Source organism: Chiloscyllium plagiosum, chromosome 15 (genome assembly GCF_004010195.1).
Source record: "Chiloscyllium plagiosum isolate BGI_BamShark_2017 chromosome 15, ASM401019v2, whole genome shotgun sequence".
Lineage (NCBI taxonomy): Eukaryota > Metazoa > Chordata > Chondrichthyes > Orectolobiformes > Hemiscylliidae > Chiloscyllium > Chiloscyllium plagiosum.
The window spans coordinates 1439399-1459744 of record NC_057724.1 but is presented as its reverse complement, the minus strand read 5'-3'; the positions used below and the strand labels follow the sequence as shown (position 1 = coordinate 1459744).

Genomic DNA, 20346 nt, shown 5'->3' with positions numbered 1-20346 from the left:
AACGGCTGCAGGGGGTCCCTGCACTGGCTGCTTCCTCCCAGTCCCCCTCACTGTCACCCATCTATCTGCCATCTTTGGAGTTACTACTTCCCTAAAGCTCCGATCTATGACCCCATCTGCCTCCCGAATGATCCTAAGTTCATCCAACTCCAGCTCCAGTTCCCTAACACGGTCTTGGAGGAGCTGGAGATTGGTGCACTTCCTGCAAGTGTAATCAGCAGGGACGTCCATGGTATCCCTCCTCAAACATGTTGCAAGAGGAACATTGCACTGCTTTCACTGCCATCCCTCTAAAAGTAACCTTTTTTAAAAAAAAACTGTGTCTAAAGAATAGAACAAGCAAAATGCAGCACTTACCTACTTTCCACAACAGGTCTTATTATTAGGTTAGAGGAGGAGGGCGGGTGGGAGGCACTACCTCTGTAGTGCTTCAGGTTCTTCTCCTGCGTGCTTTTATAGGGAAAAAATCTACCCGGCTGCCCCTCTGGTCTTCATCACTTCCCCCTGCTGCTCCCGCTTTTTCTGTGAAGAGAAAAAAAAACACCGCTGCCTGCTACCGGTAAGTGATTTTAAAACAAACTGTCTCACCTTAGCTGTAGCCTTCCGGGTTCCTTTACACTCTGCTGCTGCTCGCACTCAAAATGACTGTTGGCATCAAAGAGTGAGTATTTATACTCACTGCTTTCCTTCCCGGCTGCCCCGGGAAGCTTTTTCGCAGAGTGGGGGACTCAACTCCTCGAGGTCATGAGTTCAAAGTGAGAGGGGAAAAGTTTCGGGAAGATGTGCATGGAAAATTCTTTATGCAAACGGTGGTGCATGCCTGGAATGCGTTGTCAGCGGAGATGGTAGAAGCGGGCACGATAGCGTCATTTAAGATGTATCTCGACAGATACATGAATGGGCAGGGAGCAAAGGGATACAGATTGTTAGAAAATAAGCAACAGGTTTACCTAGAGGATTTGGATTGGCTCAGCCTTGGCTGGCTGTTCCTGTGCTGTAATTTTCTTTGTTCTTTTTTCTGTAATTTTAAAAATTATGTTCTGTCATGCCATGAGGAGACCTACACAGTACTCCCAATCAGTCACTGCTTTCATTGCTATGCCTGATCTCCACAAAACTGATTCTGCATCTTGACTTCTGAACAAAGATGATTTCTCAGCACTGTGCTGATCTCATCCTTTATTAGCAGAGCTACTCTACCTCCATGGTTACCTTCATCCTTCCAAAATGTCACCGTCCTTGACTATCTCCGTCCAACTTGGTTACTGTTATGTACCAGGCCAGATCCCCTCAAAATGTTCTAAGCAGGTAGCCTAGACCCTAACTTTTCCTTATTTTATAGGCAGATGTGAAGTGGGTGTTACAGGTGTGATACAACTGGCCAAACCACTCATCTTGAAGCAAAACACAATTCATTTAAAGAAAACAGTTAAAACATGAACAAAAGAAAGTGAAATTTGGAATAACTTAACTATTAAAAACTTAACTGACCTGATACAGTATCTAATACTAATTAACTGTTCGAATACAGTAACATCCCATAAACACACCCCTTGACAAAAGAAAATAAATTCAAACACAAATTCTTATAAGCAGGAAGGAACAACATTCAGAGGGAGATTTCAGAGAAAGTCAGAGAAATTTTTCACTGAATATTGCAACTCTCCTGGACTCTCACATCTTGTGACTGGTACCGCTAAAAACAAACTAGAAAAAAACCTAAACTGGGAGAACTAGCCACAACTAGCCATGGTTAAACTAGACTCTTCAACACCTCTGCCTTTACAACTTCTCTTCAAAAAACCCAAGGACAAAATAACCTTTGTAATGTGACAGCATCATCACAGTTACACTGCAGCCATGATTCTGTAAAGGATATCCAATTAAAACCATTGATTTCTATTTCTGCTCTCACTTCATCCATCTTTGTATGATTTTTAAAAAAACATATATTTATTTATGGGACATTATATCACTGACCAGGTGAGCATTTATTGCCTGGTTGCCATTAAAAGAGATGTGGTGAGCTGCCTTTTTGAATTGCTGCAGTGGTATAGGAACATCCACCACAATACTGGACAGGGGGTTCCATGATTTTAACTCAGCTACAGTAAAGGAATGGCCAGCATGACTTTATATTACTTGCCATTTATCAACCAAACCTGGAAGTTTATTTTATGCATTCGTGGAGTGTGCGCATTTTTGCTAAGTTAACAATTATCACCCATCCCTTGTTGCCCTGAAGAATGTTGACCAGATCTGCTAATTTTGGTTATAGACTGCACCAGTATCTGAGAAGTCACAAATGGTGCTGAATATTTTGTAATCCCCACTGCTGCTCTCTAATTAGAGAGACATGATTGCTGGTGTTTTAACCCGAGGGTCACAAAGCCCTGAGGTTGATCCTCCCCTTCTCCCTCATCTTCTCCTGCTCCCTCATCCTCTCCTCCCTTTTGCTTTCCTATTCCTTCAACCCCTTTCCTCTGTCCTTGCTCCCTTCTCTCTCGATCCTTAAGCTGCAGATACAGCAACAGCCAGGACAGAGAGTTATAATCTGATTTGTTTTATTCCTGTAGGTTTGCAGTTTTTGGCCTGGGTTCACGAGTGTACCCACATTTCTGTGCTTTTGCCCGTGCCATCGACACCAAACTGGAGGAGCTGGGAGCCCAAAGAATCTTGACCATGGCGGAAGGAGATGAGCTGTGTGGACAGGACGATCTATTCCGGCTCTGGTCCAAGAATGCTTTTAAGGTTTTATGAAATGAACTGACAGCCTCTCTCATTCCCACTCCTCGGGCAAACTATCCTGTCTGTTGGTCACATTTCTTTTCTACCTGTCTTGAAACATGGTTCCCTGATATTTCACTATCCATTGGCTGAAATGTAGCAGACTGGCAAGTGCCATGGAGAGAGGAAACAACTTCCCACCATTGTCAGAATGGTTTGGGGAAGAACTAACACGGAATTCTTGGAAAAGTGGGAAGGTATTTTGACAATTACCATGTCTTCACATGTATTGGAGAGGACAGAGTGTTCGGAAATTGGTCAGTGGTTGTCAGAATGAAAAGGTGGACAGTTTGTTTGGGAGGAGGGAGGTGATAAAGATATGTCTAAAGGAGAGAGGGTCGACACCTAAAGGGAGACAGCTGTTTATTGTATGTACTTATCCTTGGGATTATCCACATCCTTAGAGTTACCATTGACCAGAAACTCAATTACATTCCCTAGATAAATACAAGAGCAGGTTAGAGTCTTGGAATACGGCTGTAAGAAACACATCACCTAATTCCCCAAAGCTTGTCCATTATCTACAAAGCACAAGTCAGTAATGTGATAGGGTATTCTCCAGTTGCCTGGATGAGCACAGCTTCAACAACACTCAAGAAGCTTGACATCATCCAGGACAAAGCAGCCTGCTTGATTGGCGCCATATCCACAAGTATCTGCTCACTCCACCATTAACATTCAGTAACAGCAGTTTCTACTTCACCAAGTGCATGAAAGATCCTCAGATAACACCTTGCAAACCCATGACCATTTCCATCTAGAGGGGCAGCAGATACGTGGGAGAACCATGACCATCCTGACTTGGAAAGTTATCACCAATCTTCACTGTTACACGTACAAAATCCCAGAATTATCTTCCAAACAACATTGTGGGCCAACCCACAACAGATGGACTGCAGCAGTTCAAAAGGCAACTCACCACCACCCTCTCAAGGGAAACTAGGGATGGGCAATAAATGCTGCCTAGTCAGTAATGCCCACATCCCTCAAATGAATAAAAAAAAGTTAATACAGAGGTCACGAACAGAAATTGATGATCAGCAATTTGGTGGGATTAGGATCAGGGTGGGGAGTTGTGGGGAGGTTGAATCTCATTGACAAGTCTACCGGAAGGGAAGATCCTGGAAGATGAGATTGATTAGAACAAAGAACAAATAACAGGAACAGGCCCTTCGGCCCACCAAGCCTACACCAAACTAGATCCTCTGTCTAAACCTGTTGCTATTTTCTAACGATCTGTATCCCTCTGCTTCCTGCCTATTCATGTATCTGTCTAGATGCATCTTAAATGAGGCTATTGTGCCTGCCTCTACCACCTCCGCTGGCAACATGTTCCAGGCATCCACCACCCCCTACAAAAAGACCTTTCCATGCATATCTCCCTTAAACCTTTCCCCTCTCATCTTGAACTCCTAGTAATTGAGTCCCACACTCTGGGGAAAAAGATTCTTACTATCCACCCTGTCTATACCTTTCATGATTTTGTAGACCTCAATCAAGTCCCCCCTCAACCTCCATATTTCTAATGAAAATAATCCTAATCTACTCAACCTCTCTTCATAGCTAGTGCCCTCCATACAAGGCAACACCTGGTGAACCTCCTTTGTACCCTCTCCAAAGCATCAACATTCTTCTGGTAATGTGGCAACCTGAACTTTATGCAGTATTTCAAATGTGGCCAAACCACGTCCAATACAGCTGTAACATGACCTGCCAACTCTTGTACTCAATATCCCGTCTGATGAAGGAAAGCATGCTGTATGCTTTCTTGACCACTCTATTGACTTGCGTTGCCATCTTCAGGGGACAATGGACCTGAACACCCAGATCTCTCTGTATATCAATTTTCTCCAGGGCTTTTCCATTTACTACATAGTTCATTCTTGAATTGGATCTTCCAAATGACATCACCTCACATTTGCCTGGATTGAACTCCATCTGCCATTTCTCCACCCAACTTTCCGATCTATCTATATTCTGCTGCATTCTCTGACAGTGTCCTTCGCTATCTGATACTCCACCAATCTTAGTGTCATCTGCTAACTTGCTAATCAGACCACCTACATCTTCCTTCAGAATCACAAGCAACAATAGTCCCAGCACGGATCCCTTTGGAACACCAACGGTCACAGGTCTCCATTTTGAGAAACTCCCTTCCACTACTACTCCCTGTCTCATGTTGCTCAGCCAGATCTCTATCCATCTATCTAGTACACCCTGGACCCCATGCAACTTCACTTTCACCATCAGTCTATCATGGAGAACCTTATCAAATGCCTACTGAAGTCCATGTATATGCCATCTTCAGCCCTTCCCTCACCAATCAACTTTGTCACTTCCTCAAAGAATTCTATTAAGTTGGTATGACATGACCTTCCCCGCTCAAAACCATGTTGCTTATCGCTGGTAGGCCTATTTCCTTCCAAATGGGAATAGTTCCTATCCCTCAGTATCTTCTCCAGCAACTTCTGTACCATTGACATTAGGCTCACCAGTCTATAAATACTTGGATTATCCTTGCTACCCTTCTTAAACAAGGGACAACATTAGCAATTCTCTAGTCCTCTGGGAACCTGACCTATGTTCAAAGATGTTGCAAAGATATCTCTCTCGCTTCCCTCAGTAACCTGGAATAGATCCTAACAGGACGAGGGATTTGTCCACCTTAATGTCCTTTAGAATACCCACCTTCTCCCCTTATGCCAACTTGACCGAGAGTAATCAAACATCTATCACTAATCTCAACATCTGTCATGTCCCTTTCCTCAGTGAATGCCGATGCAAAGTATTCATTAAGAATCTCACCCATTTTCTCTGACTCCACATATGACTTTCTGTCTTTGACCTTGAATGGGCCAACCCTTTCTCTCATTGCCCTCTTGCTCCTTATATACAAATAAAAGGCTTTGGGATTTTCCTTAACCCTGTTTGCTAAAAAATTTTTATGACCCCTTTTCATCCTTTTAATTCTTTTTAGATTGGTTCTACTTTCCTGATGTTCTTTCAAAGCTTTGACTGTTTTCCTTATGTATGCTTCCTTTTTCCTCTTAGCTAGTCTCACAATTTCACATGTCATCTATGATTCCCTTATCTTGCCATTTCTATCCCTCAAACAGCTGCTCCCAATCTACATTCCCCAGCTCCTGCCGAATTTTGCTATAGTTGGCCTTCCACCAATTTAGCACTCTTCCTTTAGGACTACTCTCATCTTTGCCCATGAGTATTCCAAAACTTACAAAATTGTTATCACTATTTCCAAAGTAATCCCCTACTGAAACTTCAACCACCTTGCTGGGCTCATTCCCCAACACCAGGTCCAGTATGGCCCCTTGCTGAGTTGGACTATTTACATACTGCTCTATAAAACTCTCCTGGATGCTCCTTACAAATTTTGCTCCATCTAAACCTCTAAGTGAATCCCAGTCACTGTTGGGAAAATCTAAACCTCCCATCACCATCACCTGGTTGCACCGACAATTTTCCATAATCTGCCCAACACCAATACTTAAAAGTCTTCTGAACGGGTACATGAATAGGAAGCGTTTAGAGGGATACAGGCTAAATGCTGGCAAATGGGACTAGATTAATTTAGGATATCTGTTCAGCATGGACCAAAGGGTCTGTTTCTGTGATGTACAATTCTAAGACTCAATGTTTAATTCTAGGGTTCACTGTCATGAACCTAAAATTGTCAATAATATTTGCTACATCAGGACCAAATAGTGAGTTTGCCAGGAGGCTACAAAGTTTTATAGACCTCTGTACACTTTCCTCTACCACTGGGCGGCACGGTGGCACAGTGGTTAGCACTGCTGCCTCACAGCGCCAGAGACCCGGGTTTAATTCCTGCCTCAGGTGACTGACTGTGTGGAGTTTGCACGTTCTCCCCGTGTCTGCGTGGGTTTCCTCCGGGTGCTCCGGTTTCCTCCCACAGTCCAAAGATGTGCAGGGTCAGGTGAATTGGCCATGCTAAATTGCCCGTAGTGTTAGGTAAGGGGTAAACGTAGGGGTATGGGTGGGTTTCGCTTCGGCAGGTCGGTGTGGACTTGTTGGGCTGAAGGGCCTGTTTCCACACTGTAATCTAATCTAAAAAAAATCTAATCAACTTAGTGTCATTTGCAAACCTTGACACACTACACATGGTCTCCAGCTCCAAATTGTGAATAATTATGGTCCTATTCATGTGCCCGTCCAGATGCCTTTTAAATATTGAAATTGTACCTTTTATATCAAAAGTGTACAGAGGGCAGTAAAACTTCGTAAAGGGACATAGTTTGAGTGAGTGTACAAGGGTCTGACAGATGGAGTACAATGTTAATAAATATGAAGTCATCCATTTTGGTAGGAATAACAGCAAAAAGGATTACTACTTGAATAGTAAGAAATTGCAGCATGCTGCTACGCAGAGGGACCTGGGAGTGTCCTTGTGCATGATTCACAAAAGGTTGGCCCTGCAAGTGTAATAGATAATTAAGAAGGCAAATAGAATTTTGTTCTTCATTACTAAAAGGATTGAGTTTAAAAGCAGAGAGGTTATGTTACAGCTTTATAGGGTCCTGCTTGCAGTTTTGGTCTTCTTACTTGGGAAAGGTTGTACTTGCACTAAGAGGGGTGCAGAGGAGGTTGACTAGTTTGATTCCCAAGTTGAGGGGGTTGGCTTATAAGGATTATATTCATTGTAATTTAGAAGATTGGGAGTGGAGGGTGGGGATCTTATAGAAACATATAAAATGATGAAGAGAATAGATAGGGAACAAAAGAAAGAAGTAGAGAAGATATTTGCACCAGCGGGTCAAACTAGGATAAGAGGGCATAGCCTCAAAATTGGGGGGACCAGATTTCGGACTGAATTAGAAGGAACTTCGTTACCCACAGGGTTGTGAATCTGTGGAATTCCCTGCCCAATGAAATGGTTGAGGCTTCCTCAGTAAATGTTTTTAAAGCTAAGCTGGATATTGTTTTGAACAGTAAAGGAATTAAGGGTTATGGAGAGAGGGCAGGTAAGTGGAGCAGAGTCGACATAAAGATCAGCTATGATTTTATTGAATGGCAGAGCAGGCTAGAAGGGCCAGATGGCCTATTCCTGCTCCTAGTTAATTGGTTCAGCCCCCATCACTTCCACCAGCAGCTCATGCCATCTATGTAGCAATTCTGTGTGAAAATGTTACCCCGAGGTCCCCTTAGAATCTTTCCCCTCTCATTGTAAACCTATGCCCTTTAGTTTTGGACTCCCTTACCCTGGGAAAAAGACCTGGGCTATTCACCCTAACGATGCCCATCATGGTTTTATAAGTCTCTATAAGGTCGCCCCTCAGACTGTGAATTGCATTGAATTGAATTGATTGTCACGTGTACCAAGGCACGTGTACCAAGGTATTGTCTTGCGAGCAATACAGGCAGATCACAGAGCTAAGTAGCACAGATAAGTAAATAAAAGGAAAGCAGCAGCAAAAACAAAAACACAGGTCCAAGCGAATGACAACCCAAGGAAAATAGCTCAAGCCTGTTCAGACTCTCCCTCCAACTCCAGCAACATCCTGGTAAATCTTTACTGCATCCTTTTAAGATTTACAACATCTTTCCTATCGCACAGTGACCAGAATTGAATGCAGTATTCCAGAAGTGTCTTGCTTCCTGTCTCCCTTGGCAACATCTGGGGGTGTGGAACAGTACAAATGCAACAAAGTCGTGCCGAAGCTGCTGTTAAAAAAAGACTTGTTTAGTATCAACTGGAGAATTGCGCCCCATTTTGGGATTTGAACTTAGGGAAGTGTTAAATCGGATTTTAATTAGCACATCTCTATGAGAGCTAAATGAACACATTAGACAAAGGTTCAGAAACACCCTTGAACTGAAAAATATTCAGCCTTTATTAAAAAAGAAACACTACATGCAGTTTTTTGGCTAAAAACATGAGAGAAGAGAGACAAGTTTCTCAAGCTCTCCGTGATTTTTCACACTTTACAAAGGAAAGGATAACATTTAAATACTTTAGAATATGCTGAGGAGTGACAGATTATCTTGGAATGTTTGTGATCCATAACACTGAACGTTTCCTTATTGGTTTTCCAAAGCATCAATCATTCATGTCATTCTATAACTTTGTTTCTGTGTCCGGACGTTTTGTTTAGGCTAAAATCTGCAGTTCGAAATATAAAAGGAGCCGTTACAAGGCTAGAGATTTTGTATGCTATCAGCCTGTGTCATGTTTACTGTCTCTAACCTTTTGCCATAGTCCTTTATAACTTAGTGATCTATAACTCAAGAGTTGGCCAATTTTTTCCCATCATGCAATGCTAAATGTTCCCTACAATACCACAGAAGGACACAAAGGCTTCAGAGAGGGTGCGAAAAAGATTCATGAAAACCATTCCCTTATGAAGAACTTCTGTTATGTCGATTGACTAAAAAAAGCTGGGACTGTTTTCAGTGGAGAAGCAAAGGTTGAGACAGATTTGACCTAGATATTGAAAATCATGCGGGGTCTGGATAGAGTAGATAGAGACAAACTGTTCCCATTAGAGGAAGGTTCAAGAACCTGAGGGCACAGATGTTCGGGAATTTCGGAAAGAATAAATGGAGGGACAAGGAGAAACACAAAGCAAATGTTTAGGGTCTGGAATAAACTATCTGTGAGTGTGGTGAAGGAATGTCCATTTGAGGTTTTCAAAAGAACCTGATGAGATAAAGGCTTTCATGCACATCCACCTATGTGATAGAGCTGGTTAACACTTGTGCATTTTCCACATTCTCTCCAGCTTTGTAGTTCTTGTTATTTAGTATTTTTATTAAGTTGTCTTCTAGTTTGTTTATGGCTACTAAAGCTTCTGATTTGTGCTTTTTTTTTGTCCTTGTTAATTCTCTATCTGGCCTTCTTTTTCTGTACTGCTTTTGTTTGACCTCCCTCGCTTATTAATAGGATTCTTTCCAATGATCTATGATTTAATCTTCATTATTTGGGCTTATACTACATTTTCCTCCCTTCCACCTCAGTAGTTCATGTTTGCAATCAATGGGCCTAATCTCCTGCTCGTCATCATGCACATTAATTCAGGTTTTATGTTTATTAGCGGCCTTCTCAGCTCCACTTATAAAAGTTGCACCTCTCCATTGACCAGCTCCTTTCTCATAAATATTTGACTTTGATGCCTCCTTTTAGTAGTTGTCCTTTGGAATCAATGGACTCATTTGAGCATCAGAATTAATCTGTCCATTACTAGATAAACTATCAATTGTGGTAGTTTGATCCTTCTAGCTGTGCAACATTTGCTTATGAGACGTACCTAGCTTCTCTATTATTTTGTAAAACTCCTTCAGAATCTAAATCTGGAAACAGTTTGCTTCCATGACGTAAAATTATTATTGTTTGATCTTTGCCAATAGCCCCCAGGTCTCTCTATTCTCTAAGGCCTATGTCTTACACTAAACAATATTTGCCAGATTAAAACTGGTGTCCACATGGCCTTACCTTATATTTAACAAATTCTTTCTGAGACTTTGGCTTTAATGATTTATTTTTCTATCTGCATGCTGTGTCCTCAAATGTTTCAACAAAGCAAAACTAGTTGCAACCCCTTTCCAAATTAGAGGCTGATCACTTCTTACTGATGGAACATTTAGATTCCTACCAAAAACTAACTGATATGGACTATATCCTCTAACCATCAGCAATGAATTCTTAACATCTACTGCCCAAACACCAACATAAATGATAATTGACAGTTTGGTTGTTCTCAAAGTTTTATGGACTGTGTGGTTCATTTCACATGCCCCATTGTTACAAGGGCTTTCTGTTGCTGTCTTCATAATTATTCTGTGCATATTCAATCCCATCCAGCACCATTAATTCAAAGTCATCTGTACAGCCCTAGTTATTCAGTTCACTAGGATACTGATCCCAGTGCAGTTCAAGTGAAGCCAATCCAATGAGATCAGCTATCTATAGTCCAGCATTAAAAATCACACAACACCAGGTTATAATCCAACAGGTTTAATTGGAAGCACTAGCTTTTGGTGCGCTGATGAAGGAGCAGTGCTCAGAAAGCTAGTGCTGCCAATTAAACCTGTTGGACTATAACCTGGTGTTGTGTGATTTTTAACTTTGTACACCCCAGTCTAACACCGGCATCTCCAAATACTCCAGGATGGCATCAATGGCCATTCCTCCCACACCAATCTTTAAGTCACACACTTATCTCCTTGACCTTATTTACTGATTCCAGTTTGCTTGTAGGTTATTACCTTGGAGATTCTTCTTTTCAATTCAACTCTTCAAAATCTTTCAGCAGAACCTCCTTTCCAGTCCCATTAATATCATTAGTATCACCAAGTTCTTCTCCAGCACCGAGGAGATGTTCTTAACCCTGGAACCAGTCAGGCAACATAGCCTTCAGGTAAAAACAAGGACTGCAGATGCTGGAAACCAGATTCTAGATTAGAGTGGTGCTTTTCCAGCACCACTCTAATCTAGAACATAGCCTTCAGGACTTGTGACTGCAGAGTACAGTATCTTGCCCTTAAATTATACATAAATTCTTATTTCCTCCCTCCTTCTGAATGGGTCCTTCTGCCAAAATGTCATGGTCAGTTTGTTTCTCGTCCCTTCCGTCTCCATTCTCATCTGTACAGTGTGTAAAAACTGTGTAATTCTTGGACAATTGCAAGGACAAAAGCTTCTTGAGAACTGCCCTTGTGTAACCATACCTGTTTCACCTTCCGTCACACCTTGCTGTCCGTTATCAGGGACCATATTTCAAATCCCCTCAAGTCAGATCCAAAGCTGCTCAAGCTGTAAATACTTGCTGCAGATATGTTCAATGTTGATTAACTTGGTGTACAACAGCTCCTACATAATGCTTTCAGTTCATGTAATCCCTACAGTGCAGAGGCCATTCAGCTCATCAAGTCTACAACAACCTTCTGAAGAGCTTCCCATGCAGACTCAGCCCCCATCCTAATTCTGTAACCCCACAAATTACCATAGCAAATCAACCTAGCCTGCATATCCTGAGACACTATGGATAATTTAGCATGGCCAATCCACATAACCTGCACATTTTGGAACTGTAGGAGGAGATCAGAATGGAAACCCATTCGACTACACAGTACAAACTCTATACAGTCACCCAAGGCTGGAATCAAATCTCAGTCTCTGGCGCTGTGAGCAGTGCTCACCATTGTGCTACCATGTCCCCTGTAGTTGTCCAAAGCTGGTCCTTTTCTGTGACCTTCTCCACAATTTTTCTCTTACCTTAACTACATTTTATTGTTGGCAGATAGAATCATGTTATCACATCTACAAAATTTAAAATCAAGGTATTTGTCTTCTATATTCCATACCTTTAAATATATATATGTTGAGACCTCTTGCTAAGGACAGATGTACAATAGATTGTGACAGTGTCCTTTGATGTATCACACTCATTGTCATTTATTCTGTATGCCTTACTAATTTTTTAAACCGTTTTGAGTATGGATGGGCACAATACAATGCAATTTTATTACCATTGTTTCTTCATCTCTGATTTTCTTTTCTCTGATGTCAGTGACACTTCTAAAATTTATTTAGTGGTGAAATTATCCTAAATCTGAAAGTTGTTAAACTCTTAAATGCCTAACTTTGTCCCAATCCTTATTCCTGAGATTCAGCAATATTTTGGAAAGTCTATTCCATACCCTGTAGATGTACATCCACATTACTGTACAATTTAAAAAGCTCTATCACCAGCATATTCATTAATCAGCTGAAAGTTCTTGTGACCAATACATTGCCCTCCCCTTAATCTATTTCGGCCATTTTTCTGCCTCTGAATGTTTGTTTCATATTTAGTTTCAAATCACTTTGTAATATTGTTTGAGACAGTTCATGGTTAATGGTACTTTGAATGACACCTAAACATCAATTGGTCACGACTGAGGTGTGGGGCTCATTTTCTTATTATAAATCCCAAATTCTCTTTGCTTCTCAAAATTATAAATAACATTTCTGTCCTTATTTCTATTAGTTTCAATTCTTCTTTCATATTGCCACCTGAGACCTGTATCTAGACAACTCTCCAACAATATTGTATCCTCCATTCTCTGTCATATTGACACTTGCTCCTGTGTGCCTTTGGAATGGACTGCTTCCTAGGAACTTTTTTTTGTGCTCCCAACATTTATTTTAACAGTGTATGTGTATCTATAAATCTAACTCCCATCAAAGCTAAAGGTCTGTCCATACTTTATACTTTGGTACAGTTCATTAACTTATAAACCAGTGCAGAATTCTGAATTTCTAGATGAAATTTCTGCAGCATTGTAGACTATTGAATTCCATTGTGTTACTATCTTCAGTGTTTCTACACTTGCCAAAATTTGACCATGTCTTAAGTGTTCTATAAAACATCTTTTTGACAAATTTAATCCATGGAATTTAACAATCAGTTCAAACCTTGAATTCCAAAAAAAAACTTTGCTTCTTATTCTGTCTCCTATGTTTATGACAGTAGTAAGGCCACACCTTGCTTCCTCTTTGGTGAAGAAGTAACACAGTCCACATTGTATACTCATTCTTCCCTGAGTCATGAGGCTCTGTTTCAGGAAACAGAAGTGGATAGACACACCCTGAATCTTCATATTTAGATTCAATCATCCTAATTTACAAATGTTATACAGGATTTCTTCTAAACGGCCATAGTTGCATTCTGATGAAACTTCGTTTAATAGAAAATCACTTAATAGAAATAATTGGACCTATGGGAAAAGTTGGGCAGACTCGCAAAAAATATCACTCACAATCACCCAAAAGTCACCCAAACATCTAATGCAAAGTATAGTACAGCCTGAATGAAGGTTGAAATCATATTTATTAACAAAAGTAAATTTAACTCGGCACATTTTAAAAATGATAGAAAGCTGCTCTCTTTACCTGTGCAGAATGAAAAGTGGGAACTGATCCCTGCTGGAATTGCGCTATTGCCAACAGAGGAATGGATTCTCCAAAATACAGTGCCCTAATTCTTCAGTGACATTATAGCCAAATTGTACTGCTGAAACATGCATTATTCCAGAACTTTCTGTACTCTGAAAAGTAACTGTATTTAAACAGAGTCCAAGTCAACACTTTTATTATGAGTTTTATTTTGATTAGCCACACTCCACAAAGTTCCCCAACCCATTTATTAAAGTCCTCATAGTTGCACAACCAATTCTTTCCCAATCAACATTTAACTAATACATCCATCCAATCTTCCACCAGTCCATGAGATCTCGGGCATTCTTTCAGGCCATATTAGGGTGATAAGATTGTGCTGTCTTCACAACTTATTCTCCTAGCTTCGTGTCATCAACAAACTTAGCAATCGCAACTTCAGTCAAAAATGCAAGCATTTCAACAAGGAGCGGAAGCAGGCCACTCAGCTCCTTCAGTTTCCAGTGCCAATCAATGAGATCCTGGCTGCTCTGACTGTAACTGCAAAATCACATTGCCACCTATCCCTGATAACCTTTCACTCCACTACTGACCAAGAAACTACTCACTCCAGTATTAAGGTATGCAAAAATGATGTTTCCATTTATTTTTTAGTTAGACCATTCTGAACATTCAGTACTTTGAGAGAACAAAGTTCACCTCATCCCTATTTTAAGTGGTGTCCCATTTTTAAACAGCGAACCCAAGTTCTGGATTGTTCCATTAGAGGACTATCTTCTCCACATCTACCCTGTTTCAATCAAGTCACCTCTTATTCTTCTAAACTCCAGTGGAATCCCTTCTTCCAAGTTATTTATATATATTAGAACTATTAGAGAGCTCAGCACTAATCCCACGTGGACTACCACTCATACATCTTTGCTAACCTGAAAGAAGACTCATTTATATCTACACTCTTCTTCCTGTTAGCCAGCCAATCTTCTATTCAGCATTTTATCTATACAATGAATCTTTTTCAGCACTTAGCTTTCGTGTAGCATCTTAACAAATGCCTTCTGAAAATCTATTTACAGGACATCCACTAGTTCCCCTTTATCCTCAAAGAACGTAATTCAACATGATTTTTATTTCACAAAATATATTGACTGTGCCTAACTGCTTTGAACCCTGTTACAACTTTGTTAATAATAACTTCTAACATTATCATGTCACATACTCAGTTAACTGGCCTGTGGTTTGTTCCTTTCCATCTCCCTCCCTTTTTGATTAAAGGATTTACTTTTGTTATTTTCCAATCTAATGGGACCATACCCAACACCAGGTAGTTTTGGAAAAACAAAATCAAATCCAGTGCATCAATTACCTCATGAGCACTTCATTTAAGACCTTAGTTTTCAGTTTTTGTCTCTCTCTCTCTCCACCTTGGTTTCTGCCTTGTTCCTTCTCTCTGCACAGTTTTTGCCTCTCGTCTTCAATCACGGATCCCTAATTCTAGCAATCTTCAAATTTCTTTGAAACATTGAAATTCAGCTGATCCTTGCCTCCCTCCTACTCACAGTAAGATGCCGAATCAATACAATTTCTTCAAGAACATTGGTCTTCCTCAAAGTTTCTATGTTTGTCTCCCTGTAACTTTTCACCCTTGTTTCTAATTACACCTCATTATAGAGTCATTGTGTCTTATTGTATAGAGACAGGCCCTTCGGTCCAAACTGGTCCATGTCAACCAAATTGTCCATCCACGCGAATCCCATTTCCCTGCACTTGACCCATATTCTTTAATCCTTTCCTATCCATGTACTTGTACAAATGCCTTTTAAATATTTTTAATGTACCTGCCTCAACCTCTTCCACTAGCAGCTCATTCCATATGCGTGCCACCTTCTGTGTAAAATAAGTTGCCCGTTGGGTTCCCTTTTAATCTTTCCCTGATGCACACTAGTCTTCAATTAGATTAGATTAGATTGATTAGATTAGATTAGATTAGATTGCTTACAGTGTGGAAACAGGCCCTTCGGCCCAACAAGTCCACACTGCCCCGCCGAAGCGCAACCCACCCATACCCCTACATTTACCCCTTACCTAACACTACGGGCAATTTAGCATGGACAATTCACCTGACCTGCACATCTTTGAATGTGCAAACTCCACACAGTCAGTCGCCTGAGTCGGGAATTGAACTCGGGTCTCTGGCGCTGTGAGGCAGCAGTGCTAACCACTGTGCCACCGTGCCGCCCACCATCCCTGGAAAAAAGACGATGTGCATTCACCCTATCTATGCCTCTCAAGATCTTATATACTTCAATAAGACCCCCTGGTCAGTTTCCTATGGTCCACAGAAAGAAGTCATGGCTTGTCCAACCTCTCCCTATAACTTAGACCCTTGAGCCCTGGCAACATTCTTGTAGATTTCTTCTGCACTTTTCCAGTTTAATAGCATCCTTTCTATAGCAAGGAGACCAAAACTGAAAACAATACTCCACGTGCAGCCTCACCAACATCCTGTACAACTGCAACATAATTTCCCAACGTCTATACTCAATGCCCTAACTGATAAAGGCCAATGTGCCAAAAGCCTTCTTCACTGCCCTGTCTACTTGTCACTTAATTTTCAGGGAACCGTGCACCTGAACTCCACTGTTCCACTGCACTCCTTAAGGCCCTACCCCTAACCACAAAACTTCTACCTTGATTTGACTTCCCAAAATGCAAGACCATACACTTACCTATATTCAACTCCATTTGCCATTTCTTGCCTCACTACCCCAGCTGATCAAGGTCTTGCTGCCATTTCTGATAATCTTCCTCACGCTCCATGAAACCGCCTATTTTAGTGTTCCCTTTGCCACCAGTCTCACAGTCTCTATCTCTCTATCTCCCAGTTTCTATATCAGTACTGAAGAAGGGTCACTGGATCTGAAATGTTAACTCTGATTTCTCTCCATGGATCTGAGTTTTCCCAGCAATTTCTGTTCTTGTTTCTATATCTCCCTATCTCCCAGTCTACCTATCCCTCTGTCTCCCAGTCTCTCTATCTTCCTGTTTTTCCATATCTCTCCCCTGTTTCAATATCCCTCTGTGTCTCTATCATTCTGTACCAGTCTCTCTAACCCATTGTCTCCCATTTTCTCCACTTCCCTGTCTCCCATTCTCTCTACCATACTGTTTCCAAGAGTCTCTATCTCTCACTTTCAATTACTCACTGTGTCCCGGTTTTTATATCTCAATGTCTTCTTCCACTCTCTCTTTATCTCTCAACCTATCTTGCTGTTTCTACCTCCCTTCTCTTCACCAGTTAATCTCCTATTGCTCACTGGTTTAAATCAGTTTCATGATTTAACTCTCACCACATGTTCCTCACATTGTGTTGCTATTTTCACAGGCTGCTTGTGAGGTTTTCTGTATCGATGATGAAACTGGCAATGATCATGATGATTTCCACAATGACACCACCTGGAAACCAAACAATTATAGACTGTCCGTTGTGGCTGAGATGTTAGAGTTGGAACCAGGTAAAACTGAAAATGAGCTGAAAATGGAGAACTGACTGTCACTGTGAGTGTGCATGTGTGTACATGTATGATATATACAAAACCCAGCACTGGCTGTGTGTCTAACAGGGGACTGTGTATTCCAGCATCAAGTGCACAAAGTTAAAAATCATACAACACCGGGTTATAGTCCAACAGGTTTATTTGGAAGCACTAGCTTTCAAGGCGCTGCTCCTTCATCAGTTAGGTTTGACAAAGCCATGCTGACTATTCCTAATTAATCCGAACCTATCCAAATGGATGTTAATTCTGTCCTACAGAATTTTCTTCAATAATTTCCTTACATTGACATGAGATTCAGTCGTCTGTAAATTCCTGCTTCTTTTCTACCACCCTTCTTGAAAAGTGGAACCACATTAGTCATCCTTCAGTCCTCTGACAGCTCCCCTGTGGACAGAGAGGAATTTAAAATTTGTATCAGAGTTCCTGCAATTTCCTGAGTCACCTTGCACTGCAGCCTGGGCTGTATTTTCATCTGGGCCTGGGAATTTGTCCATTTTTAAGTCCGACAGAGCCTCCACTATTTCTCCATTTCCTTTATTTCTCCATTTCCTATGTCAAACTGTACATGTCCCTCACAATCCCTGTTCCAAAATTCCGTATCTATGTTCCCCATTTCCAGAATGAAGATGCAAGAGAGGTATTTATTTAATACTCTTCCAATGTCCTGCAACCTCACACACAGCTTGGACCCCTTGGTCCCTACTCTTTCCCTGGTTAACCTTTTCCCTGAAATGTTTTTCTAAAATATCTTGAAATTTCCCCTAATCCTGTTTACAGGTCCTTTCTCATGCCCGTTTTTTTCTTAATTATTCATTTTGTGGGATGTGGGGATTGCTGGCTGGCCAGTATTTGTTGCCCATTCATAATTGCCTGTGAGAAGATGGTGGTGACATTCCTTCTTGAACTGCTGCAGTTCATTTGCTGTGGGTTGACCCACAATGCCTTTAAGGAGTGAATGCTAGGATTTTGACCGAGTGACAGTGAAAAAACGGTTATATATTTTCAAGTCTGGATGCTGAGTGGCTTGGAGGTGAACTTGGCAGTGGTGGTATTCTCATATATCTGTTGCCTTTGTCCTTCGAGATGGAAGTGGTCGTGGGTTTGGAAGTTTTTCTTCAAATTGCTTTCTTAAATTCCTTCTTGCATTAGAGGCATGTCTAGAGGAGGGACAGGAATGGTTATTGCAGATTCTGGGATTTAGATATTTCAGTAAGAACAGAGAAGATGGTGAAGGGGTGGGGAGGGTGGCATTGTTAATTAAGGGTTTTATTACAACAGCTGAGATAATATGTGATGACTCATCCACTGAGATAGTTCAGGCTGAGATTAGAAACAGGAAAGAAGAGATCACCCTGTTGGGAGTTTTCTATAGGACTCCGAATTGTTCCAGGGATGTAGGGGAAAGGATAGCAAAGATGAATCTCAATAGGGTAGAGATGACAGGGTAGTTGTTATGGGAGACTTTAGCTTCCCCAATATTGACAGTTCAAGCAGTTGAGATGGGTCAGTTTTTGTTCAATGTGTGCAGGAGGGTTTTCTGACACAGTATGTAGACAGACCACAGTATGTAGAGATGCCATATTGGATTTGGTACTGGGGAATGAACCTGGCCAGGTGTTAGATTTGGTGGTAGGTGAGCACTTTGGTGATAGTGACCATAATTCGGTTATGCTTACAATAGCAATGGGCACGGAAAGACGTATAACTGGGGGAAAGGTATGTACCACAGGGAAAGAGGTATAACTGGGGGAAATGCAATTATGATGTGATTAGGCAAGATTTAGGATGCAGAGGATGGCATAGGAAACTGCAGAGGATGGACACACTTGAAATGTGGAGCTTATTCAAGGAACAGCTACTGCGGATTCTTGATAACTATGTACCTATCAGGCAAGGAGGTAGTTCTTGAAAGAGGGAACCATGGTTTACTAAAGAAATTGAAGCTTTTGTCAAGAGAAAGAAGACTTCTATGAGGATGAGGCGTGAAGGCTCAGTTGGGGGCCTGAGAGTTATAAGTTAGCCAGAAAAGATCTAAAGAGAGGGTTAAGAAGAGCCAAGAGGGGCATGAGAAATTGTTAGTGGATAGGATCAAGGAAAACCCTAAGGCCTTCTGTAGGTATTTCAGGAATAAAAGAATGATGAGAGTGAGATTAGGGCCTATCAAAGACATTTGTGGGAAGTTGTGCGTGGAATCTGAGGACATAAGGGAATCACTTAATGAATACTTAACGTCAGTATTCACATTAGAAAAAGGGAATGTTAGCGGGAATACTGAGATCAAGCTACTAGATGAGATGAGATTGCAGTTGACAAAGAGGAGGTTTTAGCAATTTTGGAAGATCTGAAAATAGATAAGACCCCAGGGGCAGATGGGATTTATCCTCAGATTCTCTGGGAAGCCAAGGAGGAGCTTTTATCTTTATGTCGTCATTGTCAACAGGAATAGAGTCAAAAGACTGGAGGATAGCAACTGTTGTTCCCTTGTTTAAGGAGGGGAGACGGGGCAACCCTGGTAATTATAGACAAGTGAGCCTTATTTCAGTTCTGGGTAAAGTGTTGGAAAAGGTAAGAAGAGATGAGATTTACAATCATCCGGAAAGGAATAATTTGATTAGGGATAGTCAACAAGGTTTTGTGAAAGGTTTCTCGAGAAGGTGACAAAACAGGTGGATGAAGATAGAACATAGAACATAGAAGAATACAGTGCAGTACAGGCCCTTTGGCCCTCGATGTTGCGCCGATCCAAGCCCACCTAACCTATACTAACCCACTATCCTCCATATACCTATCCAATGCCCGCTTAAATGCCCATAAAGAGGGAGAGTCCACCACTGCTACTGGCAGGGCATTCCATGAACTGACGACTCGCTGAGTGAAGAACCTACCCCAACTTCAGTCCTATATCTACCCCCCCCACCTTAATTTATAGCTATGCCCTCTTGTAATACCCGACTCCATACGCGGGAAAAGGTTCACACTGTCAACCCTATCTAACCCCCTAATCATCTTGTACACCTCAATCAAGTCACCCCTAAACCTTCTTTTCTCTAATGAAAACAGCCCCAAGTGCCTCAGTCTTTCCTCATACGATCT

At 41.3% G+C, this 20346-nt stretch overlaps 1 protein-coding gene across 3 annotated transcripts in view; it reads left to right on the top strand.

Moving 5' to 3' along the window:
* Window positions 1–20346, top strand: part of LOC122557039 (nitric oxide synthase, brain-like) — a 122478-nt gene that overhangs the window by 65497 nt on the left and 36635 nt on the right. For all 3 annotated transcript variants that reach the window (XM_043704268.1, XM_043704266.1, XM_043704267.1), the window contains exons 16-17: window positions 2577–2751; window positions 17082–17211. In XM_043704268.1, the coding sequence (XP_043560203.1) occupies window positions 2577–2751; window positions 17082–17211 (305 nt within the window). The remainder of the gene's footprint in view (window positions 1–2576; window positions 2752–17081; window positions 17212–20346) is intronic.